The following is a 24,834-nucleotide window of genomic DNA, read 5'->3' as shown; positions in this document are numbered from 1 at the left end:
GGTGAATAATATCGTATCTGTGTAATTTACTATTTATAAATCCTGCACATGCGTAAATCCATTTTATTCCTTACAAACATGGCGGAAATGAGTCCTGGGAAATATCAAAAACCTAGGTATAAAAGTTTTGCTTTACCTTATCTGATAGTTCACAATATTTGAAATATTATCTATCAAAAATGAACACATTAGATTTAAACTATTTATAACTTCATGCCTGAAATTAAGCATATCTGAAATCGAAAGTAGTGTCATTTTATTTCATATGCTGAAGTTTTTTTTTTTTAATCAATTTGTCGCTAGACTTTATGCCAGTGAATGCCAATGCTGAATGTCTATGACTTTACAAAAATAAAGAATTTATTAATCATGTAATCATTTGTATGATCAACCTAAATTTAACAAATATCAATTAAATATTATACATATAAAATATATAATTGTGAGTGCAATTATTATTTGACATTCAAGAAGCGGTGTCAAGGGAGATTAACATCACCCAAGTAGTCTCTGAGTCTTTTAAAATCATTTTAGATACTAGTATACACTTTAACTTTTACCCGAAGTATAGTATGACCTACTTTCATGTATATACATGTATAATCCCCACGATTAACTTCTGCATTTAAAGCTTGTCAATAATCGATACGCGGAAATACATTGCATATGTACGGTGGTATGTTTAGGACATATGTTATTTTTTTTAAGATTAAATTATCTCGAGCGCACGACATCTTATCTTGAGCGATCAACTTCTTATCTCGTGCGCACGACATCTTATCTCGAGCGATCAACATATTATCTCGTGCGCACAGCATCTTATCTTGAGCGATCAACATCTTATCTCGAGCGATCAACATATTATCTTGAGCGATCAACATCTTATCTCGAGCGATCAACATATTATCTTGAGCGATCAACATCTTATCTCGTGCGCACGACATCTTATCTCTAGCGATCAACATATCATCTTGAGCGATCAACATATTATCTTGAGCGATCAACAACTTATCTTGAGCGGTCAACATATTATCTTGAGCGATCAACATCTTATCTTGAGCGATCAACATATTATCAAGAGCGACCAACATCTTATCTCGAGCGATCAACATATTATCTTGAGCGATCAACATCTTATCTCGAGCGATCAACATATTATCTCGAGCGATCAACATGTTATCTCGAGCGATCAACATCTTATTTTGAGCGATCAACATATTATCTCGAGCGATCAACATCTTATCTTGAGCGATCAACATATTATCTTGAGCGATCAACATATTATCTTGAGCGATCAACATCTTTTATCGAGCGATCAACATATTATCTTGAGCGATCAACATCCTATCTTGAGCGATCAACATCTTATCTTGAGCGATCAACATATTATCTTGAGCGATCAACATCTTATCTCGAGCGATCAACATATTATCTTGAGCGATCAACATCTTATCTCGAGCGATCAACATCTTATTTCGTGCACACGACATCTTATCTTGAGCGATCAACATATTATCTCGAGCGATCAACGTATTATCTTGAGCGATCAACATGTTATCTCGAGCGATCAACATCTTATCTTGAGCGATCAACATATTATCTCGAGCGATCAACATATTATCTTGAGCGATCAACATCTTTTATCGAGCGATCAACATATTATCTTGAGCGATCAACATCTTATCTTGAGCGATCAACATATTATCTTGAGCGATCAACATCTTATATCGAGCGATCAACATATTATCTTGAGCGATCAACATCTTATCTCGAGCGATCAACATCTTATTTCGTGCGCACGACATCTTATCTTGAGCGATCAACATCTTATCTCGAGCGATCAACATATTATCTTGAGCGATCAACATCTTATCTCGAGCGATTTATCTCGAGCGATCAACATCTTATCTCGAGCGATCAACATATTATCTTGAGCGATCAACATCTTATCTCGAGCGATCAACATATTATCTTGAGCGATCAACATCTTATCTTGTGCGATCAACATCTCATCTCGAGCGCACGACATCTTATTTATATATATTAAGGCCCTTTGTGTGTGCATTTAGGTCATCAGTAAAACATACGGACAAGTTGTTAATTAGGGTCCCGCCTATTCCGCTGTTATTTAAACTTCCCACAAGTACATGCACAAGTTTATCACATCAATTGGGAAAGCAATGCATATAACTGGTCATCCTATCTTCAAAATCAAATGAACATAACCAATGATGTATAATGCATGTTAGAACAGCAACAAATTTCAGTTCGACTGATAAATTCGCGCAGAAAAGTTGCATGTATAAATTAAGGGAAAACAAGGAAAATCGTTTAATATATGGGCGAAGTATGGAAGCCCTGGAGGGACAATTGATTTCCGTACTTCCCACTTTTGCACTTCTCACTTCCAACTTCTTGACTTCCTACTTCCTACTTCTAACTTCCGCACTTCTGACTTCCAACTTCCTGACTTTCGACTTCTGATTTCAAACTTCCACACTTCTTACTTCCGACTTCTTGACTTCTTACTTCCTTCTTCTGACTTCCGCACTTCTGACTTCTAACTTCCGCACTTCTAACTTCCAGACTTTCGACTTCTGATTTCCAACTTCCACACTTCTTACTTCCGACTTTTTGACTTCTTACTTCCCTCTTCTAACTTCCGCACTTCTGACTTCTAACTTCCGCACTTCTGACTTCTAACTTCCTGCCTTTCGACTTCTGATATCCAACTTCCACAATTCTTACTACCGACTTCTTGACTTCTTACTTCCCTCTTCTAACTATCGCACTTCTGACTTCTAACTTCCACACTTCTGACTTCTAACTTCCTGACTTCGAACTTCCAACTTCCGCACTTCTGACTGCCAACTTTCCTTTTTTGGAAGTCGGAAGTAAGAAGTGTGGAAGTTGGAAGTCGGAAGTACGAAGTCAGGAAGCTGGAAGTCAGAAGTGCGGAAGTTAGAAGTCAAAAGTGCGAAAGTTAGAAGAAGGAAGTAAGAAGTCAAAAGTCAGAAGTAAGAAGTGTGGAAGTTGGAAATCAGAAGTCGAAAGTCGGGAAGTTGGAAGTCAGAAGTGCGGAAGTTAGAAGTCAGAACTGTGGAAGTTAGAAGTAGGAAGTAGGAAGTCAAGAAGTTGGAAGTGAGAAGTGCAAAAGTTAGAAGTCAGAAGTGGGAAGTACGGGAATCAATTGTCCCTCCAGGGCTTCCATAGCGAAGCCTACGTACTATTTTATTTTGTCAAGGACTTAAATTTATTTCTTTGCATCATCACTGATTTTTGCTGCCTTTTTTTTTTATCAGTTTCCGTATTTAAATGTCTAACCCTGCAAACATGTGAAACGGTTATAAGTATAATCTAAATAAAAACAAAAACAGTGGCAGCCGTATGTTTTTACTAATGATCTGAATTCACACAAAGGTCCTTAATAGATATTGATAAGATGACCGAGAAAAGATGTTGATCGCTCGAGATAATATGTTGATCGCTCAAGATAATATGTTGATCGCTCGAAATAAGATGTTGATCGCTCAAGATAATATGTTGATCGCTCAAGATAAGATGTTGATCGCTCAAGATAATATGTTGATCGCTCGAGATAAGATGTTGATCGCTCAAGATAATATGTTGATCGCTCAAGATAATATGCTGATCGCTCGAGAAAAGATGTTGATCGCTCAAGATAAGATGTCGTGCGCACGAAATAAGATGTTGATCGCTCAAAATAATATGTTGATCGCTCAAGATAAGATGTCGTGCGCACGAGATAAGATGTTGATCGCTCAAGATAAGATGTTGATCGCTCGAGATAAGATGTTGATCGCTCGAGATAAGATGTTGATCGCTCGAGATAATATGTTGATCGCTCGAGATAAGATGTTGATCGCTCAAGATAAGATGTCGTGCGCACGAAATAAGATGTTGATCGCTCAAGATGAGATGTCGTGCGCACGAGATAAGATGTTGATCGCTCAAGATAAGATGTTGATCGATCAAGATAATATGTTGATCGCTCAAGATAATATGTTGATCGCTCGAGATAAGATGTTGATCGCTCAAGATAAGATGTCGTGCGCACGAAATAAGATGTTGATCGCTCAAGATAATATGTTGATCACTCAAGATAATATGTTGATCGCTCGAGATAAGATGTTGATCGCTCAAGATAAGATGTCGTGCGCACGAGATAAGATGTTGATCGCGCAAGATAAGATGTCGTGCGCACGAAATAAGATGTTGATCGCTCAAGATAAGATGTTGATCGCTCAAGATAATATGTTGATCGCTCGAGATAAGATGTTGATCGCTCAAGATAAGATGTCGTACGCACGGGATAAGATGTTGATCGCTCAAGATAATTTAATCCTAAAAAAATAATTGCATGTCCTAAACATACCACCGTACATATGAAAGATGAAATACACATTTTATAGTAATAATAGCCAAGTTAACAAAATAAACAAACTATAGTATAGTTTAAATAAGCTTTTAAAAGTTCAACGTGTTTATATTTTAGCATTACATATACTTCTTTTTGCCCAATTAAGCGTTTAATATTTAAGCGGGCTATTTAAATCACAACAATGCATAAAATCTAACAATTTTTATGTGAATGCCGTGGTAAGTGGACACCCTGAGAACCCCACTCCTCCCCCCCCCCCCCCGCGCGCAAAAAAAAATACGTAGTTATATAAGCACTACCTCGAGGCGTGATCTGTCACGGACATTCTATATTTAGATTGAAGGTGACCCACACGTACCTAAGTCGGTCAAGGGCACGGTAAATGTCACGGTCACTGACTTTGGCACATGCACATAAAAAATGGAATTACGGAATGACTATATACTACTTATAATTTTGCTATTAGAAAGTATATTACGTTAGACTAATGCATGAAACATTGTTAAGTGCTATGATATCAAAAGTGCGATCGGTTTGTTTTTCTGCTTGTCAATTTATTCTTTTATGCAGATAACATTCCGTCATTTTAGAACTTGTGTACCTTAAACAGTTGCACCTTACTTTAAATGAAATGTTGTATTATGTGTTTAGTAAATAAATACTTTGCATATCATAGCATCGCTTTTTTTTTGATTTGCATCAAATATTGATTCGACATTTTGTATTCCGAATGCCTCTAAAGTAACGGCATTTTGTATTATACATTTCCTGCAGATAAAACTCAAACATGGAGCACAAGGTGCAGCTTGAGAACGTAAAATACAGAAACTGGGTGAGGGCAGGTCTTGGGATAAAATACGTAAAAGAAGGCTTGGAACCATTCTGCGACCATCTTGTTAACCAGCAGCATATTGCTATCTTAGATAAAGTTAAACAGAAACACAATCTTCCGGCAGTGACATGTGGACTTTGCGACGTACGCATACTTCAGCCTGATCATGTCCAACTCAAAACTAGGCAGTGTCCTCTTGGTCAAATTTACTGTAATTGCCTACATCCACGCGGGAAAATTTCATGTCCAAACAAAGTATGTGGTGCCATCTACGATGAAATAATTCAACTCCATGCTTCAACCCCGCCTGCTCCAAACTGGAAAAACACGGACGCACAGCAATGGTGCACTGAACCGTGGGCTATCGCAAAGTGTTTCGTAAATACTCCGGGATATGAAGCAAACAAAAGTAGAGCGGCAGAGTTTGATTGTCTTGGCTTGTTGCATGTGCTGATAAACAACTTCGATTTTCATCAACACATCAAGTGTGTGATAACTGGTACAGATGTTTTCTCAAGGGTAAATATTGGAATATTGGATCTATTTTATAACTGTTGTTTAACAGTATGTTTGCTTTCAATAGTTATGTGAAATGTAAGTTGTAAAGTTTTATTAAAGGAATCCTAATCCTAATTTGTTTATGGATACAGAACATGGAAAAGATCACTTTAATTTCCTACATTTATTGAGTCATGGTTGCTAATGGAAAAGCGTTAATTCACAACCCGTCTATTCATACCTTGCATACAGTTAGTTCAGGGTTTAAGATGGCGTACAAGATAAAAACATTCTTACAGTCAATGTTGCATATACTACAGGACCTTAAATACCAATAACGAATATAAATTTATTTTTTTTATTTATTTTGTTGGGTTTAACGTCGCACCGACACAACTTTAGGTCATATGGCGACTTTCCAGCTTTAATGGTGGAGGAAGACCCCAGGTGCCCCTCCGTGCATACTTTCATCACGAGCGGGCACCTGGGTAGAACCACCGACCTTCCGTAAGCCAGCTGGATGGCTTCCTCACGTGAAGAATTCTACGCCCCAAATGAGGTTTCGAACCCACATCGATGAGGGGCAAATGATTTGAAGTCAACGACTCTAACCACCCGGCCACGGAGGCCCCCAATATAACTTAAATGATACTTCACCACTTACCGATACAGGTATTTTGTGTTATTTTGTGTTCAGATTATGTTTATTCATTTTTTTTATATAATTATGTCCGTTTTTCTTTAACACATAGATAATCAGAACTTATATAGAAGTGTACTGAAGTAATGAAATTAAGAGGAAAAGATAACTTAGTAGAAGACTACGATAAAGGTGACACATACAGTTGATTTATTATTTGTTTATACCGTTTGTCATCATTAATTCCAGTTGTACTCTTCTTATGTTTTTTTTACAGGTACGCATGTCTAGAAACGCTATATTTCATTCTAACAGTATGGAACAAGAAGACGCTGAGGTTAACAGTTATATAGATGATATGATAGAACTGTTGGAAGATGAAACCGAAATTAAACACAGACAAGAATCTAAAGATGCTGTCAAAAATCTAGTAGAGGTAATAAAAAATCAAAGATGTATCCTTACATGCAGCACACAAAGGCTTTTCCCCATGAAATTACTGTTTGTATTGAAAATTTTGAAAGTCTGACATAGAAAATCGTTTAAATGTATTTCTCATGAACACAGCTTGTGTATGTTTTCTTTTAATTGAAAAAGTATAAAAGAGGAAATAAACAACAAGAACAATTTTATTAATATTTCTATCCAGCCAGTTTGTGTAAACTATTTACTCTATTCATAGCACAGCTACTATCACTAAGCTAATATCTACTCCATGGAGGTATGGTTTCTACACTCTTTTGGGGGTTTACAGGTTTATATACCATTCTAACATAACCTATTTCTGTTGATGCAAATATTTGAACAAGCTACCAGCCGAAACTGCTAAGGCCCCCGCTTTGGCATCCTTTATCAAGATTGGGCTGGCGACAATACCTGAACTGCTACATTCTCAAATGACGTGGGAGCTATGTCGGCGGGAACGTGTGTCCTGGTAGCGTCGCGCAAGCCGAATTGGTCTCTCTGACTTTTACTATCTGGAACCACTTTTATCTTGGCCGTTTCTATTTTCTGACTTTTGCTTTATTCTTCACTACTATGTATATTCTTGTCTTGTGCACCGTTTAAACAATGTCAAGTTAGCTCAACGCTCAGTGTAGATGTAGATAACGAGTCTTATGGCGTGTGGCGGCTGTAAAAAAGTCTCCCCGTACTTGGATTTAGTGTTTTTATATTTTCTGGTCCTTTGGGATCATGGAGTCCATTCAACATATGTGTAATAGAGTTCCGCTTAAGCCGGTGCTAGGGGGCGTGAGAGGTGTTGAACATTACTTTACCTCTCATGAACAGACTCAGCTAAACCGGGTCTGCTATTATTCTTCTTGGTTGCATTCTTTGCTTCCAAGGGATCTTTTTACAGATTTTATTATGCCTACAACTCTTAATAATGTTTCTAGCCTGTTCATGTAAGCTCTTACCTTATTCTCAGCACAGCTACAATTACTAAGCTAGAAAGAGGTACACTCTTTTGTTTGTACACTCTTATTGTGATTTACAGGTTTATATTTCATGCATTCTATCTGAAAATCTTTCTGTAGATGACAATATTATTCAGATTATTATTTGAAATATTAATTTTTTTTTTGCGATTTTGGTTTTATGTAATTAAAAATAGGGTCACACAATTGATTTATCATATTGTATACAACTTTCAAAGTCTGACACAATTTGTGTATAATATATACCATAGATTTTATGATGTATTTGGAATTTGATAGAAATAATTTGTCATACTCTGTTTTCATGATCACTTTTCACAAGAGAGCAACTGGGCTTTTGGTGGTTCAACTTGTATACAATCACACCAGCTTAAGAGACCACCTGTATAAAGAAAAAAAATAAGATTTCATGTAGATTGAACCCGTATTAAATGGCTATCTGTCTTATAAGAGCACTAGTTTGCACTCCCCTAAGCGGTCTTTTAAAATAGCTTTTACTGTATATATATATATACAGAGAGATAGAGAGAGTGACTAAAGAGCCCGTTGCCCTCTTGTGAAAAGTGATCATGAAAACAACGTTTGACAAATTATTTCTATCGAATTTTAATTACCTTATAAAATCTTTGGAGAAATTCAGTTAAGTTAAGAGATAGAGTGTCATGTTATATCATTAAACTACATGTATGAATATTTCGCACGTACAGCATTCAAGTAAAACAATAAACACATTTCCCGTTTGACTGTGTCTGTTGTTATCACATCTGCATTGGATCATATCAAAAATTAGTTTTGCTTATAACTAATTGATCAATTTTACAGCTAAAGCAGGATGGTTTCATTATATCAACAAAAGATGAGGCCGAAATCCGTCGTGTTGCCATGGCTGCAATCAACGAGAAGGAAAAAGAGCTTGAAAAAACGGTAGTTGATGCAGGAAATGAACTTAGAAATACAGCTGCTGAAGGAAAACGCGAGCTTCAGGTGAAAGGTTTAGATATTAAATCTGAACTCGAGGCGACAGGACATAACATCCGGAAGGAATTGGTGATGAAAGGAGATGCAATAAAAACTGCAGCTACTGAAGGCATAAATGTTGTCGCGGAGAAAGGTTTAGATATTAAATCTGAACTCGAGGAGACAGGACAGAACATCAGAAAGGAATTGTTGAAGAAAGAAGACGAAATACGATCTACGGCTTCCGAAGGCAAAATCGATATTGAGGGAAAAGGTTTAGGTATCAAAGATGAACTCGTGCAGACAGGAGAGAAACTTGAACAACAACTAACCCAAATAAAAAATCAGCTGACGATGAAAGGAGTAGAAACAGAAGCGAATCTAGATCAGAAACTTCAAGAATCAAAGTTGGAGTTGGACCGTAAACATAAAGTTATACTAGATAATTTAGAACACAAATATCCATCTCAATCGGGATTGGAAACAAGAAACCCCAATATGGTAAGACTATTTAACAAATCATTACATAGTTCAAAATAATGTCTTGACTAAAAGGTGTTGTTTTGTTTCCAATCTATTTTTTTGTGTAACTTCAGGGTAATGGTTTGAATTGTCCTTCATTTATTGTCTTAAGAGAATTTATCTTGACAAAATTTGAAATTGTTTCCTTCACGCACAATTTATCACGGATGCAGAAATGAAATCTGTTCATGATAGACGTTATGAATTAATACAACTTATTTAAAAAACGGCCATTGTTACATAACTGTTGCTAAAAGACAGAATCCTTATCCTTTATTTACATTTTTATCTCCATAAATCGCCTACATATAGAAAAGTGCACTCACTATTCAGTTTTAAAATAGATGAATCAGATGATGTCCTCTTTCGTTTTGGTTAACGGTGAACATTTTGTCTTATATGCACAGTAATATGCAATATTTTTGCAGAAATCGTAAAGTCGTTTTCTTATGTAGATTCTTTTAAATATATTGATATAATCTCTATGCAACCATAGAGGAATAAATCACGTTTAAACCAAATATAAAGGGGCTATTGAAATTATTTGATACAGGATAGAAAGGGCTTAACTGAAGGTTCGAGGACGGATTATACTGACTGTAAACAAGAAGCTGAGAATAGCAAGAAGAAAGCAGGTAATTTATTCTATAGTTGATAACAGTAAAATTGAATGTTACAATCTATTTATATGTTGGTCATCAAGATCCTTTTTATATTCTAACAAATTAAAAAAGTAACAGAAAATGAAGCGGATAAAATATTAAGACAAAAAACAACAAGTGCCCAAGCAGCACCAGTAGAAGTCGATTGCTTAAACCACTTAGCCAAAGAGTCGACTCCCTGACAAAGTTGTCAGAAACTGATTTTAATGTTAAAAGCTACTACTACTCCTTACAGGAGTGCTTGTTGACAAGACTAATTGTGCCTATTTTATGTTGGATAATTTTCAGCAGTGTCATGGTCCATGGTTCATCCAATTTTATGATCTTTTGGCCACTTCCCTTATATAATTTATCATTTGGCAGATTTTCAACGAACCCTATTGGAGTGATTGTGCCAATCCTCATTGTGAATATTGTCGGAATTGTTCAGTTCAGTGATTTACAGTGGAGTTATATCCTTTGATTTGTTGTATTTATCTTTTCCGGGGAAATATAGGATATCACGAGGAGAAATATCATCGGAATACGCAAAGTGGTCATTGGCAAGCCTAATTTTGCATATCATGGGCATGTTCTTTTTCGGGTTTTTTTTCCCCAGCAACTTCTCTTGTAAAATAGGGTCGACTTCCACCAACTCTTACACGATAGATCTGTTCGAAGTCTTTCTTGGACATTTTTACACATTTTATTATGATGCATATAACACGCATCGGTAGCTTCCTGTTCAGTGATTTCAACGGATTTATTTTTTAGATTGTATGATATTTTGTCAATTTCTTATTTACCTATGGGCAGATTTCCACCAAAACTTACAGGAGTTATAAGAACCAAGCCTAGTTCTGCATTTCACTGGCATGTTCCTGTTCAGCGATTTTCAGGAGAGTTGAGGCCCTTGATTTGTGATATTTACAGTATTCACAATACTTGCTGTATACAGTTAGGCTAGATTTCATCAAACCTGACAAATGATGAGTGAGAAGCATAGTTGTTCATATTATCGTCATGCTCTGTTTTTAATGTTTTTAGGTGGTGTCATTACGCTTTGCTAGCTAGATCTTTGATTTTTGCTACACCCCGCTTAGCTCACTAGGTAGAGCGTTGGTCTACGAATCACGGGGTCGCGAGTTCAATTTTCGGGCGGAGCATATGTTCTCCGTTACTATTTGATAAACGACATTGTGTCTGAAATCATTAGTCCTCCATCTCTGATTCATATGAGGAAGTTGGCAGTTACTTGCGGAGAACAGGTTTGTAATGGTACAGAATCCAGGAACACTGGTTAGGTTAACTGCCCGCCGTTACATGACTGAAATACTGTTGAAAAACGGCGTTAAACCCAAAACAAACATCCCTTTTACAACTGGTTTGAATTATACGTAACTTCACAGAAGTTACCAGCGTGACTGCCAAGCCTAGATGTGTATTTCGTTGTATTCTAGAATTTTTCCTTGAGAAATGACCTTTAATCTGTTACATTTTGCAATTTCTGCATTGTAAGTAGTAAAAAACATATACCCCAGTCACACATACGGCGCGGATATCTACGTCTAGTCACGGATTGATACATAGTAATCCATATCGATCCGTACCTGTGCCATACGGATTGGTACGGATTGATACGGATTACTATATTAAACCTACGGTTCAGGTATGGATAGATACGAATTATTTAGTTTCTCTCCGTGGCAGGACGTAGCTATACGCGCCGTATGTGTGAGAGGGGTAATACTGTCCTTTTGCGGAGGTATCGATATACCGGATTCAATATATCATGTATTGTAAATTTATATATTGACTTTTGTGAGGCAATGCAATAGTCTGCATGTATTATTCATATGTAATTTTCTGTTCAAATAAAAACTGTCAAAAGAAAATAGTTTAACTGGAAGGCAGTGAAAACATATGTTCGTAGCTTAAAAACGACAAAGGGGCCTCCGTGGCCGAGTGGTTAAAGTCGCTGACTTCAAATCATTTGCCCCTCGTCGATATGGGTTCGAGCCTCACTCGAGGCGTTAAATTCTTCATGTGAGGAAGCCATCCAGCTGACATACGGAAGGTCGGTGGTTCAACCCAAGTGCCCGCTAGTGATGAAATAATGCAGGGAGGGCTACCTGGGGTCTCTCACGACCATCAAAGCTGGAAAATCACTATATGACCTATAATTGTGTCGGTGCAACTTTAAATCTAACTGAAAAAAGACGACAAGACATATACAAATTTAATCAAGAAAATTAAAAGTGTAAAGTCCACTTAAGGCTTTTACTACGTACTTGCAACTTGTATTCAAATGTTGTGATATTTATATACCTGAAAACAGAGTTTAGAGTTTAGGATTGGGGTATATAAAAATGCTTCTGTGGCTGGTTGGACGGTCGGTTTGTAGGTTTGTCATGCTGTCAGTCTTTTGTAAAATATGTGGAGCAAATTAATTTCATATATTAAACAGATTAATATTATAATAATTCATCCTCAAATCAAACTTGTGATTACAGTTTTAAGGGGTTCCATTGAAACTTCCTGCATGTAATCCCCATAAATGGTAGAAGTGCTGGATACCTTTCTTGAGTGAACAATGGTTGGAAAAATATACTGTATCACCTCATATTTTTGACATAACAGTTTGCAGAGGGAAATACTGTCACAATTTTAATGGATTCCAATGCCACTCTCAACATGCAATCACCACGAAACGTAGATACGATAGACATTTCTTTCTGGCGTGGGCAATGGTGGGAGCATCCATTCACCGCATTTCGTTTTAAGATTGGGACACAAACTGTGCCCTATCATAAATAGATTCCAATAATACTTCATATATATGATATCTATGCCAGAAGTGAGGATGTGTGTGAACAGTTTATTTCTGTCTTTGATAGACATAAGAGGGGACACTCGCTAAGCAATTCCATATTAAAATCATGTAGTGCAATAAGGTAGTGGATTACCACAATTTTAAATGTATTCCAATGAAACTTCATACATATAATCACCATTAAGTCAAGATTCTACATGGGTGTGACATATGAATGAACAATGATAAATACATATCTATGCACCGAATTCTCGCTCAAGCTCTCAGAGTCCTGCTATAAAAATGTGGAAATAACGACTTAAACAATTTTAAATGGAATAATGCATCAACATTCTACCCCCTCCCCTCTCCCCAACACAACCGATTTTGTGACAACAACAAATGCCACACTTTTAAAGGAATTCCATTTGAACTTCATATATATATACCAAATCCAAAAATGTGAGGTATACTACTTTCACACTATTGAATCAATTCCATTGAAACTTTTCACAGACGTATAACATATTCATACTGCATTAAGATAAGTCATAAACAAAATAGCATGCTGAGATATTAAATCAAAACTTCGAGCTGATAACTCGAAATTTCGAGTTAGTTACTAGATAATTTCGAGTAAGTAAGTAAAAGATGTTACTTGAGTTGGCTCTATGGCTGTACTTGGAGTGCTGCGCTTTCGGGAAATCTACCATTATCTTTCATCGTGTATGCTTACAATGAAGTATTAGATTTACCTTTTTAGCTCACCTGAGCCAAAGGCTTAGAGTGAGCTATTGTGATCACTCACCGTCCATCGTCCGTCCACACTTTCCTTTAACAACATCTCTTCCTAAACAACCAAGTCAATTATGATGAAACTTTACAGTGATGATCTTTTGTTGGTCTTCTTAAAAAATTGTTCAAAGTTGTGAATTGTGTACAGAACTCTGGTTGCCATAGCAACCGAAATGAAAAACTTTAAAAATCTTCTTGTCCAAAACCGCAAGGCCTAGGGCTTTGATATTTAGCATGTAGCATAATTTAGTGGGCCTCTACCAAGATTGTTCAAATTATCTCCCTAGGTTCAAATATGGCCCTGCTCCGGGGGTCACATGGTTTATATAGACTTATATAGGGAAAAACTTTGAACATCTTCTGGTCTAAAACCATGAGGCCTAGGGCTTTGATATTTAGTAAGTAGTATCATCTAGTGGGTCTCTACCAAGATTGTTCAAATTATTTCCCTGGGGTGAAAAGAGGCCCTGCCACGGGATTTCCTAGTTTTACATAAACATATAATATAGGAATTTTTTTAAAAGCCTTCTTCCCTGAAACTGCAAGGCCTATGCTTTTGATATTTGGTATGTTGCATTGCCTAGTGGTCTACTACCAAAATTGCTCAATTATGTCCCGAGTTGAAAGTTTTACATAGACTTACATAAGAAAAAACTTAAAAATATTCTTATCTGAAACTGAAAAGCCTATGCTTTTGTTATTTGGTATGTTGCAATGACTAGTTGTCTACTACCAAAATTGTTCAAATTATGCCCCTGGGGTGAAAGAGGTCCTGCCCTGGGGTGTCCCAAGTTTTACATAGACTTATATAAGAAAAACTTTGAAAATCTTCTTGTCTAAATTTCAAGGCCTATGCCTTCGATATTTTGTATGTATCATTGCCTGGTTGATCTCTAACAAGATTGTTCGATGTAAGTCCCTGGGGTGAAAAGAGGCCTCGCCCCAGGGGTCACTTAATATATGAGGTATATTGGAAAATATTAAAAAAATTATCAGATCATATTTCCTAGACTACTTAATTATATTTACCTAATGACCCCAAGTGAACCCGACTGTGACCTTGACCTGCTGAGGGGGCCTCCGTGGCCGAGTGGTTAGAGTCGTTGACTTCAAACCATTTGCCCCTCATCGATGTGGGTTCGAAACCTCATTTGGGGCGTAGAATTCTTCACGTGAGGAAGCCATCCAGCTGGCTTACGGAAGGTCGGTGGTTCTACCCAGGTGCCCGCTCGTGATGAAATTGTGCACGGAGGGGTACCTGGGGTCTTCATCCACCATTAAAGCTGGAAAGTCGCCATATGACCTAAAATTGTGTCGGTGCGACGTTAAACCCAACAAAATAAATAAATAAATGACCTGCTGACCGACTTTCTTGTCTTTTTAGGATACAGCCTTGATATTTGGATGACATGTACAGTTTTGCTCACGAATCATAAAACTGACTTTCAGTGAACATGAATATGACCTATACTGACCCACTAAATTGTTTTTAAGCTTTAGCAAAGCAATTTGTTCAAACTAGCAGTTAACTCATGTGAGCGATATAGGTCCCAACATAGACCTCTTGTTTATTTTATTAAGTTACCATGTTTGTGTTTATTTCCCGTGAAAACAAATAGGATAATCATGTTACACCTAAAAGGGACTGCCACTTATTTTGATGTAATGTTTCCTTTTTGCAGTGTTCCAACATAGCAATTAAATCATATGATAGAAGTATTCTTACGGCGTGACACTGTTCTGTTTCATAGCATGAGAGTCTGATTACTGGTGAATGTTGAAAGGAAAGGTTAATCTTTTAAGTAATTGCCACTTGTTTTTTAAGACTTTCAGGTAAAGCTGATCAAACGATATGAAAAGTACATCGGAAAGGTATCTTCCGTGCCTCTAAAACCGCATAGAAAGCAGAGGAATGTAAATGATGTGTATGTTCGTCCCTGGATGACTGTAGAAATAAAGAATGAAAAGTCTAAAGAATGGGAAGAAGTTGAGATATCTATGCACGAAGTGGTCAGAAATAAAGAAAAGCCCGCCAAATACATCTACGTAATCGGAGACGCTGGTACGGGGAAAAGCATGTTTTGTAAAATGCTTGTGCATTTCTGGTGTATCGCTCATTCGAATCAAGAAATCAGTTTAGACAAATCTGACATTATGATAGTAAAAGAAATGCAAAACTTTAAATTCTTATTTTATGTTTTACTGCGATACTCTTCCGATTGTGACAGTATAGAAAAAATGTTAGAGAAATCATATCATGATCCTGCGCTTGGAGATATTTTACAAAATGAATCAAGTAAATGTCTTATTGTACTTGACGGTCTCGATGAATGGAAACCAGATAGAATGCATGATTCGCAATTTCTGACCCCAGGACTTCCAGGACGGGAGCTCGATGCTGATTATACTATAACAACTTCAAGACAATGGAAATTTGATACCTTGCAAATAAATGATACTGAGGTAGATAAAAGAATCAAACTACGCGGAATAGATACATATCAAATGAAACGCTTCACTGAGAAAACAGTCAACATTTTAAACGACAGTTTTCAACAAAGCAAAAATGCAGAGAAATGTCAATCTGATCTTCAAAGCAGACGACTTTCCGATATCAGCCACATACCATTGATCTTGCAACAATTAATATGTCTATGGTTTGACGATAAACTCCGAGAAAATTCCAAGTATGCTATATACAGTAATATATTAGCGCTCTTTTTTGAATGGAATGCACTGAAGACGACTTCAAAAAATCAAGAATGCGAGATAGCTACACAAGCACGTATGGACGTTACACTTTTGCCTGACTACTTATGTGATGTCAAGGCCCTCCGAGAAAACATCCGTGTTATACAGTATCTTTCACAGTTAGCGTACGAAACCCTTTTTGACAAAAACAAAGAAACCAAACTGACGTTCAGTAACTCAGCATTAGAACGCCTGAACATACCAAATAATGTTACAAAGTATTGTTTGAACATAGGCATCTTAACAGAAGAGCAAGATATAAGTTTGTCTGCAAGTTCAAGTCAACAAACTTTATTTTCATTTTTTCACAAGTCCGTGCAAGAGTACTTAGCCGCTGTGTATGTCGCTAGTCAGCTCAAAGAAATGTTGAAGTCGCGGAAATCATTTCCGAAGAATAACGATGATCTTGCAGACGTATACAAAACGTGCTTAAGGAAATACTTTGGCAGTTGCAAAACGGTTGTTGATATCTTAGATCAGTCAAATGTGTTTATTATGCTTTGTGGATTAGAACCACAGCTGCTGACAAATGTTAGTGAGTATATTTATGACGTAACACTTGTTGATGAATTGGTTGTTGAGGAAAGAAACACATTACCGAAACATGAATTTTCTTCGGATCATCATAATTTGATAAAAGATATTCAAATGTGCATATTTATGTGTATTGAAGAAGCTATGTCAAGTGCGAAAAATGTTCACACACCTGTGTATATTGCCGATATTTACGTTTCGAATTCACCAGAATCTGATTTGCTACGGTATTGTGAGTATGTTGTTTCAAAATATGTTCTATCGATAGATTTTGAACATTTTTGGTCGGACATGAAAGAAACTGATAAAGAAACAGTTTATCTTGCCGTGAAACATCTTGGAAAATGCGATCAATTGAAGGCTATAAAATCCAGCTTAATTAGTGATGACAGGATTACTAATGAAATCACAAAAATAATTGATACAAATGTTTTTACGCTTGAAACTGTCAGTTTCTTAAAAACAGACAAGAAAATCATAACACATCTTGTTTCGATATTACCGAAAATGCAACAATTAACTTCGCTTCAGATGAAAGGGACTCTTTCCGACCGTATTCCACATGATGTTTGTTTGTCGTTGTGTACATACCTGAATCAGAATACAAGTCTTAAGCATATAGCGTTTGATATTAGTTGTGAGAAGTACGACAAACACATGATAGACCTATCAAAACATAAACAACTTCAGAATGTTGATTTTAAGTTTAGTTCAGTCTGTACGGTCAGTTGTAACATTGACAATCTAGAAACGTATGAGCTTAGTATTACAAGTGGTAACATGATGAAACATGTGTATAACAGTCTATATAAAGCAGATAAATTAACACATATTAAGCTGTCCCACGATTATTTTATATTCAACGATTATTCTATGTTAGACGATTTTTTTATGTGCTCTTACGAAACTGATACTGAAAGTCTTATCAGACTGCTGTTGTCATTAGTCAGTCTCAGTTCTCTAATGTTAGTGAACTTTACTTTTACTGACAATATTATAGCACGTCCGTGTGATATGAAGAATCTGAAAAATATAACACTTAACCGTGTAACAATGAGTATGACAACGTAATACAAGTTTATAGACAGTCTTCCTGAGCTGCCACAAGTAGTAACGATAGAAACATTTCAAATGAAAATTAGAGATGGGACAATATTTGAATACAGAATTTATGATAAAAAAGAGAAAGCAGCTGCACATCAGTATGTTAGGGAGAAAACAAATTTATTCCGCGTGACACGTGATGATATCATTGGTTTTTGTTTTACTACAAAGAAAGTGCGACTCTGAATATAAATTTATCAGAACGCAAATCACGATCACTTGAGTTGGCATAAATGTTGACAGTGTTTCATGAAAATAACGTGCAACAGAACTGTTTTATATCAAGCTTACATTACAGCATTTGTCGTATGTCTGTTAAACAGTCATTTTGTTTACAGAAAAATGCAAAAAGTATTTATATTTCTGAATAGCTGTAATTAAACGAATTACATTACATCGTGCTTCAGATGTTTCTAGTCTATATGTATAGTTTTATTTAACACACTCAATCTACATTAGAAACATGTATATACAATTATGACAAAGACAGTTACTGGGTTAATCACACAGTTCATATCTTATAAGAAATAGAAGGAAGTAAGTTGTTCTTTAGTTCATATTCATAACTTATCAATTTGAAAATGTTAACTGATTATTTTATATTTAATACATACTGTTTGTTTGAAATATTTTGACATTTTAATATACACTTGAAGGCTCTTTAAAGCTGAATTTATACAAAATGCCTTCGTGGTTAGGTTCTAGCCATTAACTTTTTTCTATGCTTGTTCTTCAGATTGTCAAATAGAAATTGTAACAGTTGTCCGTATTACTTTCCATTCGATAGGTGTTTCAATGCATGACATCAGCAATTAATTTTCATACAGCGAGTATTATGTTGAACTAAAGACAGGTCAATAGTACAAACTATGGACCGGCGATTTATTTTAAATGTCATGTAACAATTTGCCATGGATATTGGAATCCTGTAGTAGATCTAAAGATTTATTGATATCTACTATTGTAGTAAAGAATGCGATGAAGTGCAACATTTCAAACTGTTTTAATGGAAAGTCTTCTACAGCTTTAATAAATATTTTACTTCTATTTAACTGTTTGCCGGTAAATAGCAAAGACTATTGCCCGAAGTCCGTTAAGACATCAGAAGTAAATTTCAGCCAAATATGGTTTCAATGCGTGACTTTTGCACCAAGAAATATGGTGTTTATTTTTAGATTCGTCAAGTAACAAAAGCCTGGACACTCTATTTATAGAAATAGCAGTGTGATAAAATCTGATGTCACATCTCTTTCATGCATACAGTTTATGTTAGTTTTTTTCCCTTTTTAGGGCATAGTCATCATATCACAATGAAATTTATTCCAGGGGTTTTGTAAAATTTTGCATTCATGAACAGTTAGTTTAAAAAAATAATAATAAATAAAAAACAACTTATCTAAATTTGGCATTACGTCTATACCAGAGTTGCATTAAGTGATATTTAGAACCGACTGTACGTTTTGCAAAGAAGAATGCAAACGATATATCAAATGACTTTCGATCAATTCTGCTCTGAAATATGGAACATTCTTGCGCGATAAAGTCTAATAATGTCTAGGAATTGTTTGTGGCAGTGTTGTTTTTACCATATGTTAGCTGTGTTTGCTGAAATATCGAAATATCTTCATTGTAACAAATAGACGTATGATATATTTGAAACGACGTCAGTGTCAAATGATTTTATGACAGTTCTATTATGATATTTTTGAAATCGTTATAGTTTTAAGTTATTAGATGAGAAATATGCACGAGTTCTGCAGTGGAAATATTGCTTGACTTTAAGAGTGCAATATAATTCCGCTAAAGAACGAGTGCATATATTCCCGATTCGAATCTAATATTCTTTTTTATAATATACGCATCTCAATAAATTCTTATTATATAAATGATATATACTATTTTTGAACAATTTAAACGCAACGACACAAATGAAAATGACGTCGCAAATGACATCATGCCACCGATATGAAATATGAACGTAAATGCGGTAAAAAAATTGAAGTTTCATGTTGTAATGTAACTTACCGAAATTTATAACTGGGTATATTATATTGTGTCTTGTAAAATGGTAAATATCTGTGTTGTCAGTGAGACACACTTTCAACATAATGTGTGTGAATTTCTACATAAAATTATATTTGAAGATATCTAAATGAAATATATCGAAAGTACAAACGGATGTAATTGTAATATTTAAATGCTAAGTAATATATCTTAGAATCTGAAAAATCGGAGGTTTTCAAATATTTCAAATATTTCAAACATTACAAATGATGATTTGAATATTGTACATGTCTATACATTTAATGCACAAGTCTGTAAATAAATTTTGAAAGTTATTTTTTTATGATTTATAATTGTTCCTTTACAAAATTTTAGCCATAAGTAGGCAGCCTTAGCTAAAAGATCCTTGTATTGTAAAAACCGAGCCGTCTGATCCCTCCTTATGCTGTTAGTATTGAGCTGACCGACCGCTCCCTGTGCTGTTAATACTGACCCTCTGCTATACATACTGAGTTGAATGGTCGCTGTCTTTGCCGTAAAACTGACCTGACCGATCCCTCCCTGTGCTGTAAATACTGACCCGACCGATCGCTCCCTGTGCTGTTAATCCTGACCTGACCGATCGGCCCCTGTGCTTTAAAAACTGACCTGACTGATCGGCCCCTGTGCTGTAAATACCGACCTGACCGATCGGCCCCCGTGCTTTGAAAACTGACCTGACCGATTGCTCCCTGTGCTGTTAATACTGACCCTCTACTATATATACTGAGTTGAATGGTCGCTGTCTTTGCCGTAAAACTGACCTGACCGATCCCTCCCTGTGCTGTAAATACTGACCCGACCGATCGCTCCCTGTGCTGTAAATACTGACCTGACCGATCGGCCCCTGTTCTTTAAAAACTGACCTGACCGATGGGCCCCTGTGCTGTAAATACTGACCTGACCGATCGGCCCCTGTGCTTTGAAAACTGACCTGACATATCGCTCCCTGTGCTGTAAAAACTGACCTGACCGATCGCTCCCTGTGCTTTAAAAACTGACCTGACCGATCGCTAGCTATAATAAAAAATTGACCTGACCGATCGCTCCCTGTACTGAAAATACTGAGCTAGATGATCTTTGTCTCTGCTGTAAATACTAAACTAACTGATACACACTATACTGTAAATACTCCTTGTGCTGTAAATACTGAGAGAACCGTTGATACTCCCTATCCCGTAAATACAGTGCTGTCCGATACTCCCTATGCTGTAAATCATGAGTTGATTGATCACTCCCTGTACTGTTAATACTGAGCTAATCGATACCACCTGTCCGTAAATACTGAGTTCACCTATAATCTATCTGCTGAAAATACTAAACAAACCGATCGGTCTCTGTGCTGTTAATACAGAGCTGACTGACCGTTCCTTTTCTGCAAATAATGACCTGAACGATCGCTCCCTGTGCTGTAAATACATGTAGTAAATAAATTGATCGCTCCCTGTTCTGTAAATGCCAAGCTGATAAATCGCTCCCTGTGCTGTAAATACTGAGCTGATGGATCGCTCCCTGTGCTGTCAATACTGAGCTGATGGATCGCTCCCTGTGCTGTCAATACTGAGCTGATGGATCGCTCCCTGTGCTGTCAATACTGAGCTGATGGATCGCTCCCTGTGCTGTAAATACTGAGCTGATGGATCGCTCCCTGTGCTGTCAATACTGAGCTGATGGATCGCTCCTTGTCCTGTAAATACAGAGCTGGCCGATTGCTCCCTATGCTGTAGATGCCAAACTGATGGATCGCTCCCTGTACTGTAAATACTGAGCTGATGGATCGCTCCCTGTGCTGTCAATTCTGAGCTGATGGATCGCTCCCTGTCCTGTAAATACTGAGCTGGTCTCTCACTCCCTGTGCTGTAAATGCCAAACTGATGGATCGCTCCCTGTGCTGTAGATACTGAGCTGGCCGACCGTTCCCTGTGCTGTAAAATCTGAATTAACCAGTACTCTCTGTCCTTTAAATGCTGAGTTGATCGAAAGTCCACCTGCTGTTAATACTAAACTAATCAGTCTTTCCCCGTGCTGTAAATTCCTAGCTGAGAGATCGCTCCCTGTACTCTAAATACAGAGCTAACTAACCGTTTCCTGTGCCGTAAATACTTAGCTGACACTGCTTATGTTGTAAGTACTAAGATGACCGATACTCCCTGTGCTGTAAATGCTGAACTGACCTATCGATCGAAGTGTTGTAAATACAGAGATGACTAACCGTTGCCTGTGCTATAAATACTAACCGGACCGATAGCTTCTGTAAATACACGGGTATGAAACGTTGCCTGCGGCACAAATACGTTCCGCACTGAAACGAAGGCATCGCGCTTCCGACGACGCATTCTTGTATACCAGACGGGGATTTCCGGTATCTTTACCGGTGCTGGAAAAATCCATCTTACACCCCGGGGTGTAAGATGACTCTCGTGCTTTAATGACGTATTACGAACTACATATATGTAGAAGATTTATGTAGTAATATATATATTAATTAAAAAACGGAATAAAAATTCAATACCTTGACAGTTCCTATTGGTTCCTGATAGTATATTTCTCGATTCAAATCACGTTATTTTATCAAAAATTCATAACGTTACGCTGCAACTGATAAAACAAAACCGGAACTAAATATTGTTATTTGTTCTGAAACGTCATGACGTCTTTCCTGTTTACGGACGTTGGTTTCCCGCGCTTTGTTTAAATACACTGCCATATGAAATAGTTCTAAAAAGAAAGCCGTTCGATTGATTTTATTTTTATTATTATTTCTTGAAATCGGTATGCAAGAAAAAGATTCTGTCACTGGTTATAGGTGCAGATGGAAATATCCGGCTCTCGGGTAACTGTTTAGGCGGTAACTCGGCAAGGAGCCTCGTTACCGCCTAAACAGTTACCCTCGAGGCCGGATATTCCCATCTGCACCTACAACCAGTGAAAGAATCTTATAGGATGTATACAAAACTAACGAGTACGCTGCGTAAAATAGATTTTTTTAGTTATTGTCTTTTTACAGTAAAATCTTTACAGTAAAATAATACATTATCACTTAAGTTTTCTTACGCTACCAGTAGAATTTTCGCAAATTTTTAAAAATACCGAAGAGATCTGTATACATTTCCCAGGAAATTTAGAACAATGTATAAGACAACGTTTGATACAAAATAAAACAATGAAATAAGGCAAAAATAGCAGATTTTATCACTAATCCGATGAAACCCTTGTCTCTAGGTCTTGTCTAACAAACGTCGGGATCCGACGTCTAAACGGTTTGTAAATCCAACCAAAATCGAACGTTAATCCGACGTCGGGGTCCAACGTCTATACGACGTCTAACATACGTCAAATGTCTACTGGGACACAAGGTGACACAATATAAAGCTTAAGTTCCATTATATGTTTTAGCTGCATAACGTTATAACATTTTCATTAATTACAGTAATTTGAATCGAGAAATATACTATAAGGAACAAAGTGCGACTAATATGTAATGAGGGGGTGGAGCTATATCTCTCACAGTGTGAAAATATATATCGCCCACAGACTCGATGATTGATTCTCTTCCAAATAAAGAGGATAAAGTTTTATCTGTTTGAAGGCTTTATTGGGAAATATACCGGTTCAGTAAATATGTTCTCTGTTGTTGCCAATGTATCTTTTAGCAGTGTCTTTGACTGTCTGTCTACAGAAAATAGGTTTGTTATTGTAAATTGCTTTGTCATAATTACTCCACCCACATAATCTCGGGGCTTTAACATAGATCTTAGGGGGAAGTCTCTTCACCCTCAGCTAAGATTGAAGCATAATAAATGAAGTGTGACTAGCCATCCGGTAACCAGACGCATAGCCTGTGCTCTAGTCCAGTAAGCTGCTCCAACAAATTTGATGTGATCCTGTGAAATACTGAAATAAGTTTTTCATATGGGCAATATATCCCCCACTTGTTTCAAACATTCGAAAGACCAAAATACAAATGTAGTGGAAGCAATTTCTGATGATTTTTTTATCGGTGCCAACGCTTAACATGCTATAGGTTTAAATGCTGATTATAAATATATTCCATCTGTAATATCGCAGTACTTGACATTCGAAGTAACGACATGAAATAAGAAACAACACAACAGAATATTTATTATCTTTACCGCAAAATTTCATGTCATATGCATCAATAACTGTGTAAAAATCAGATATCATTCAAGAAACATTCATGTGCATTTCAAACAACAATGGTCAACTATTCTCATCATGTGATGTCACATTACTAATTTTGCGGTATAGGTCAACATTGTAGCCATCAAACTATCAAGTTAAAAAGCACTGAATATTACTCAAACATTGAAAAACTATTGAAGCCAAACTAACAGGAACACTCAAAAGTCATAAGCGCCAATTTAAACATTTATATTACTTGTTTACATTTGACACTATCGGAACTATTCTTCGCACCACATTATAACGACGTGCAGAGCGCATGGCTCGCTTTAAGTCATCCTTTAAAACTTTTGGCATTATGTGTAGCATAACTTCTCTCTAACGGACAGAAACAGGGAACAAGAGCTGTCCGTAAGACAAGATGCTCGACTTTTCTCAGTACTTGACTCTAAATAACAGCTTTGCCAGTAAAACAATTCCAAGTTAAAACGGGACATAACTCTGTCAAAATTCAAATCAGAGTAATGGGGATTGTTTCTCCATTTGTAGACTTTGATTGTAAAAGGTATTTTAAGTTTCAAGTCAAAAAGCTTTAATAGTAACAACGATATTTGACTTCTTCAAAGATTTTAACAAAATATTCCAAGTGAAAAGGGGCATAATTCTGTCAATATTCAAACCAGAGTTATGGGGATTGTTTGTCCTGGTGTAGACTTCGATA

General features: G+C 36.6%; 1 protein-coding gene across 2 annotated transcripts; it reads left to right on the top strand.

Annotated features, from left to right (window-relative positions):
- LOC123544572 (uncharacterized) lies at positions 1-20,266 on the top strand. Of its 2 annotated transcripts, XM_053534264.1 has the most exons (6): positions 1-116; positions 5,177-5,753; positions 6,650-6,808; positions 8,634-9,269; positions 9,844-9,925; positions 15,364-20,266. In XM_053534264.1, the coding sequence occupies exons 2-6, from the start codon at positions 5,190-5,192 to the stop codon at positions 17,892-17,894; spliced, it is 3,972 nt and encodes a 1,323-aa protein (XP_053390239.1). In that variant the 5' UTR covers positions 1-116; positions 5,177-5,189; the 3' UTR covers positions 17,895-20,266. The 2 variants fall into 2 exon arrangements, with proteins under 2 accessions (XP_053390239.1, XP_053390240.1); XM_053534265.1 differs by lacking the exons at positions 1-116; positions 5,177-5,753 and adding an exon at positions 6,107-6,404.
- The last annotated feature ends 4,568 nt before the right edge of the window (positions 20,267-24,834 follow it).

Source organism: Mercenaria mercenaria, unplaced genomic scaffold (assembly GCF_021730395.1).
Source record: "Mercenaria mercenaria strain notata unplaced genomic scaffold, MADL_Memer_1 contig_3531, whole genome shotgun sequence".
In the NCBI taxonomy this organism is placed as follows: Eukaryota; Metazoa; Mollusca; class Bivalvia; order Venerida; family Veneridae; genus Mercenaria; species Mercenaria mercenaria.
The sequence above is the reverse complement of the archived record's forward strand: the minus strand, read 5'-3'. Positions and strand labels throughout refer to the sequence as shown.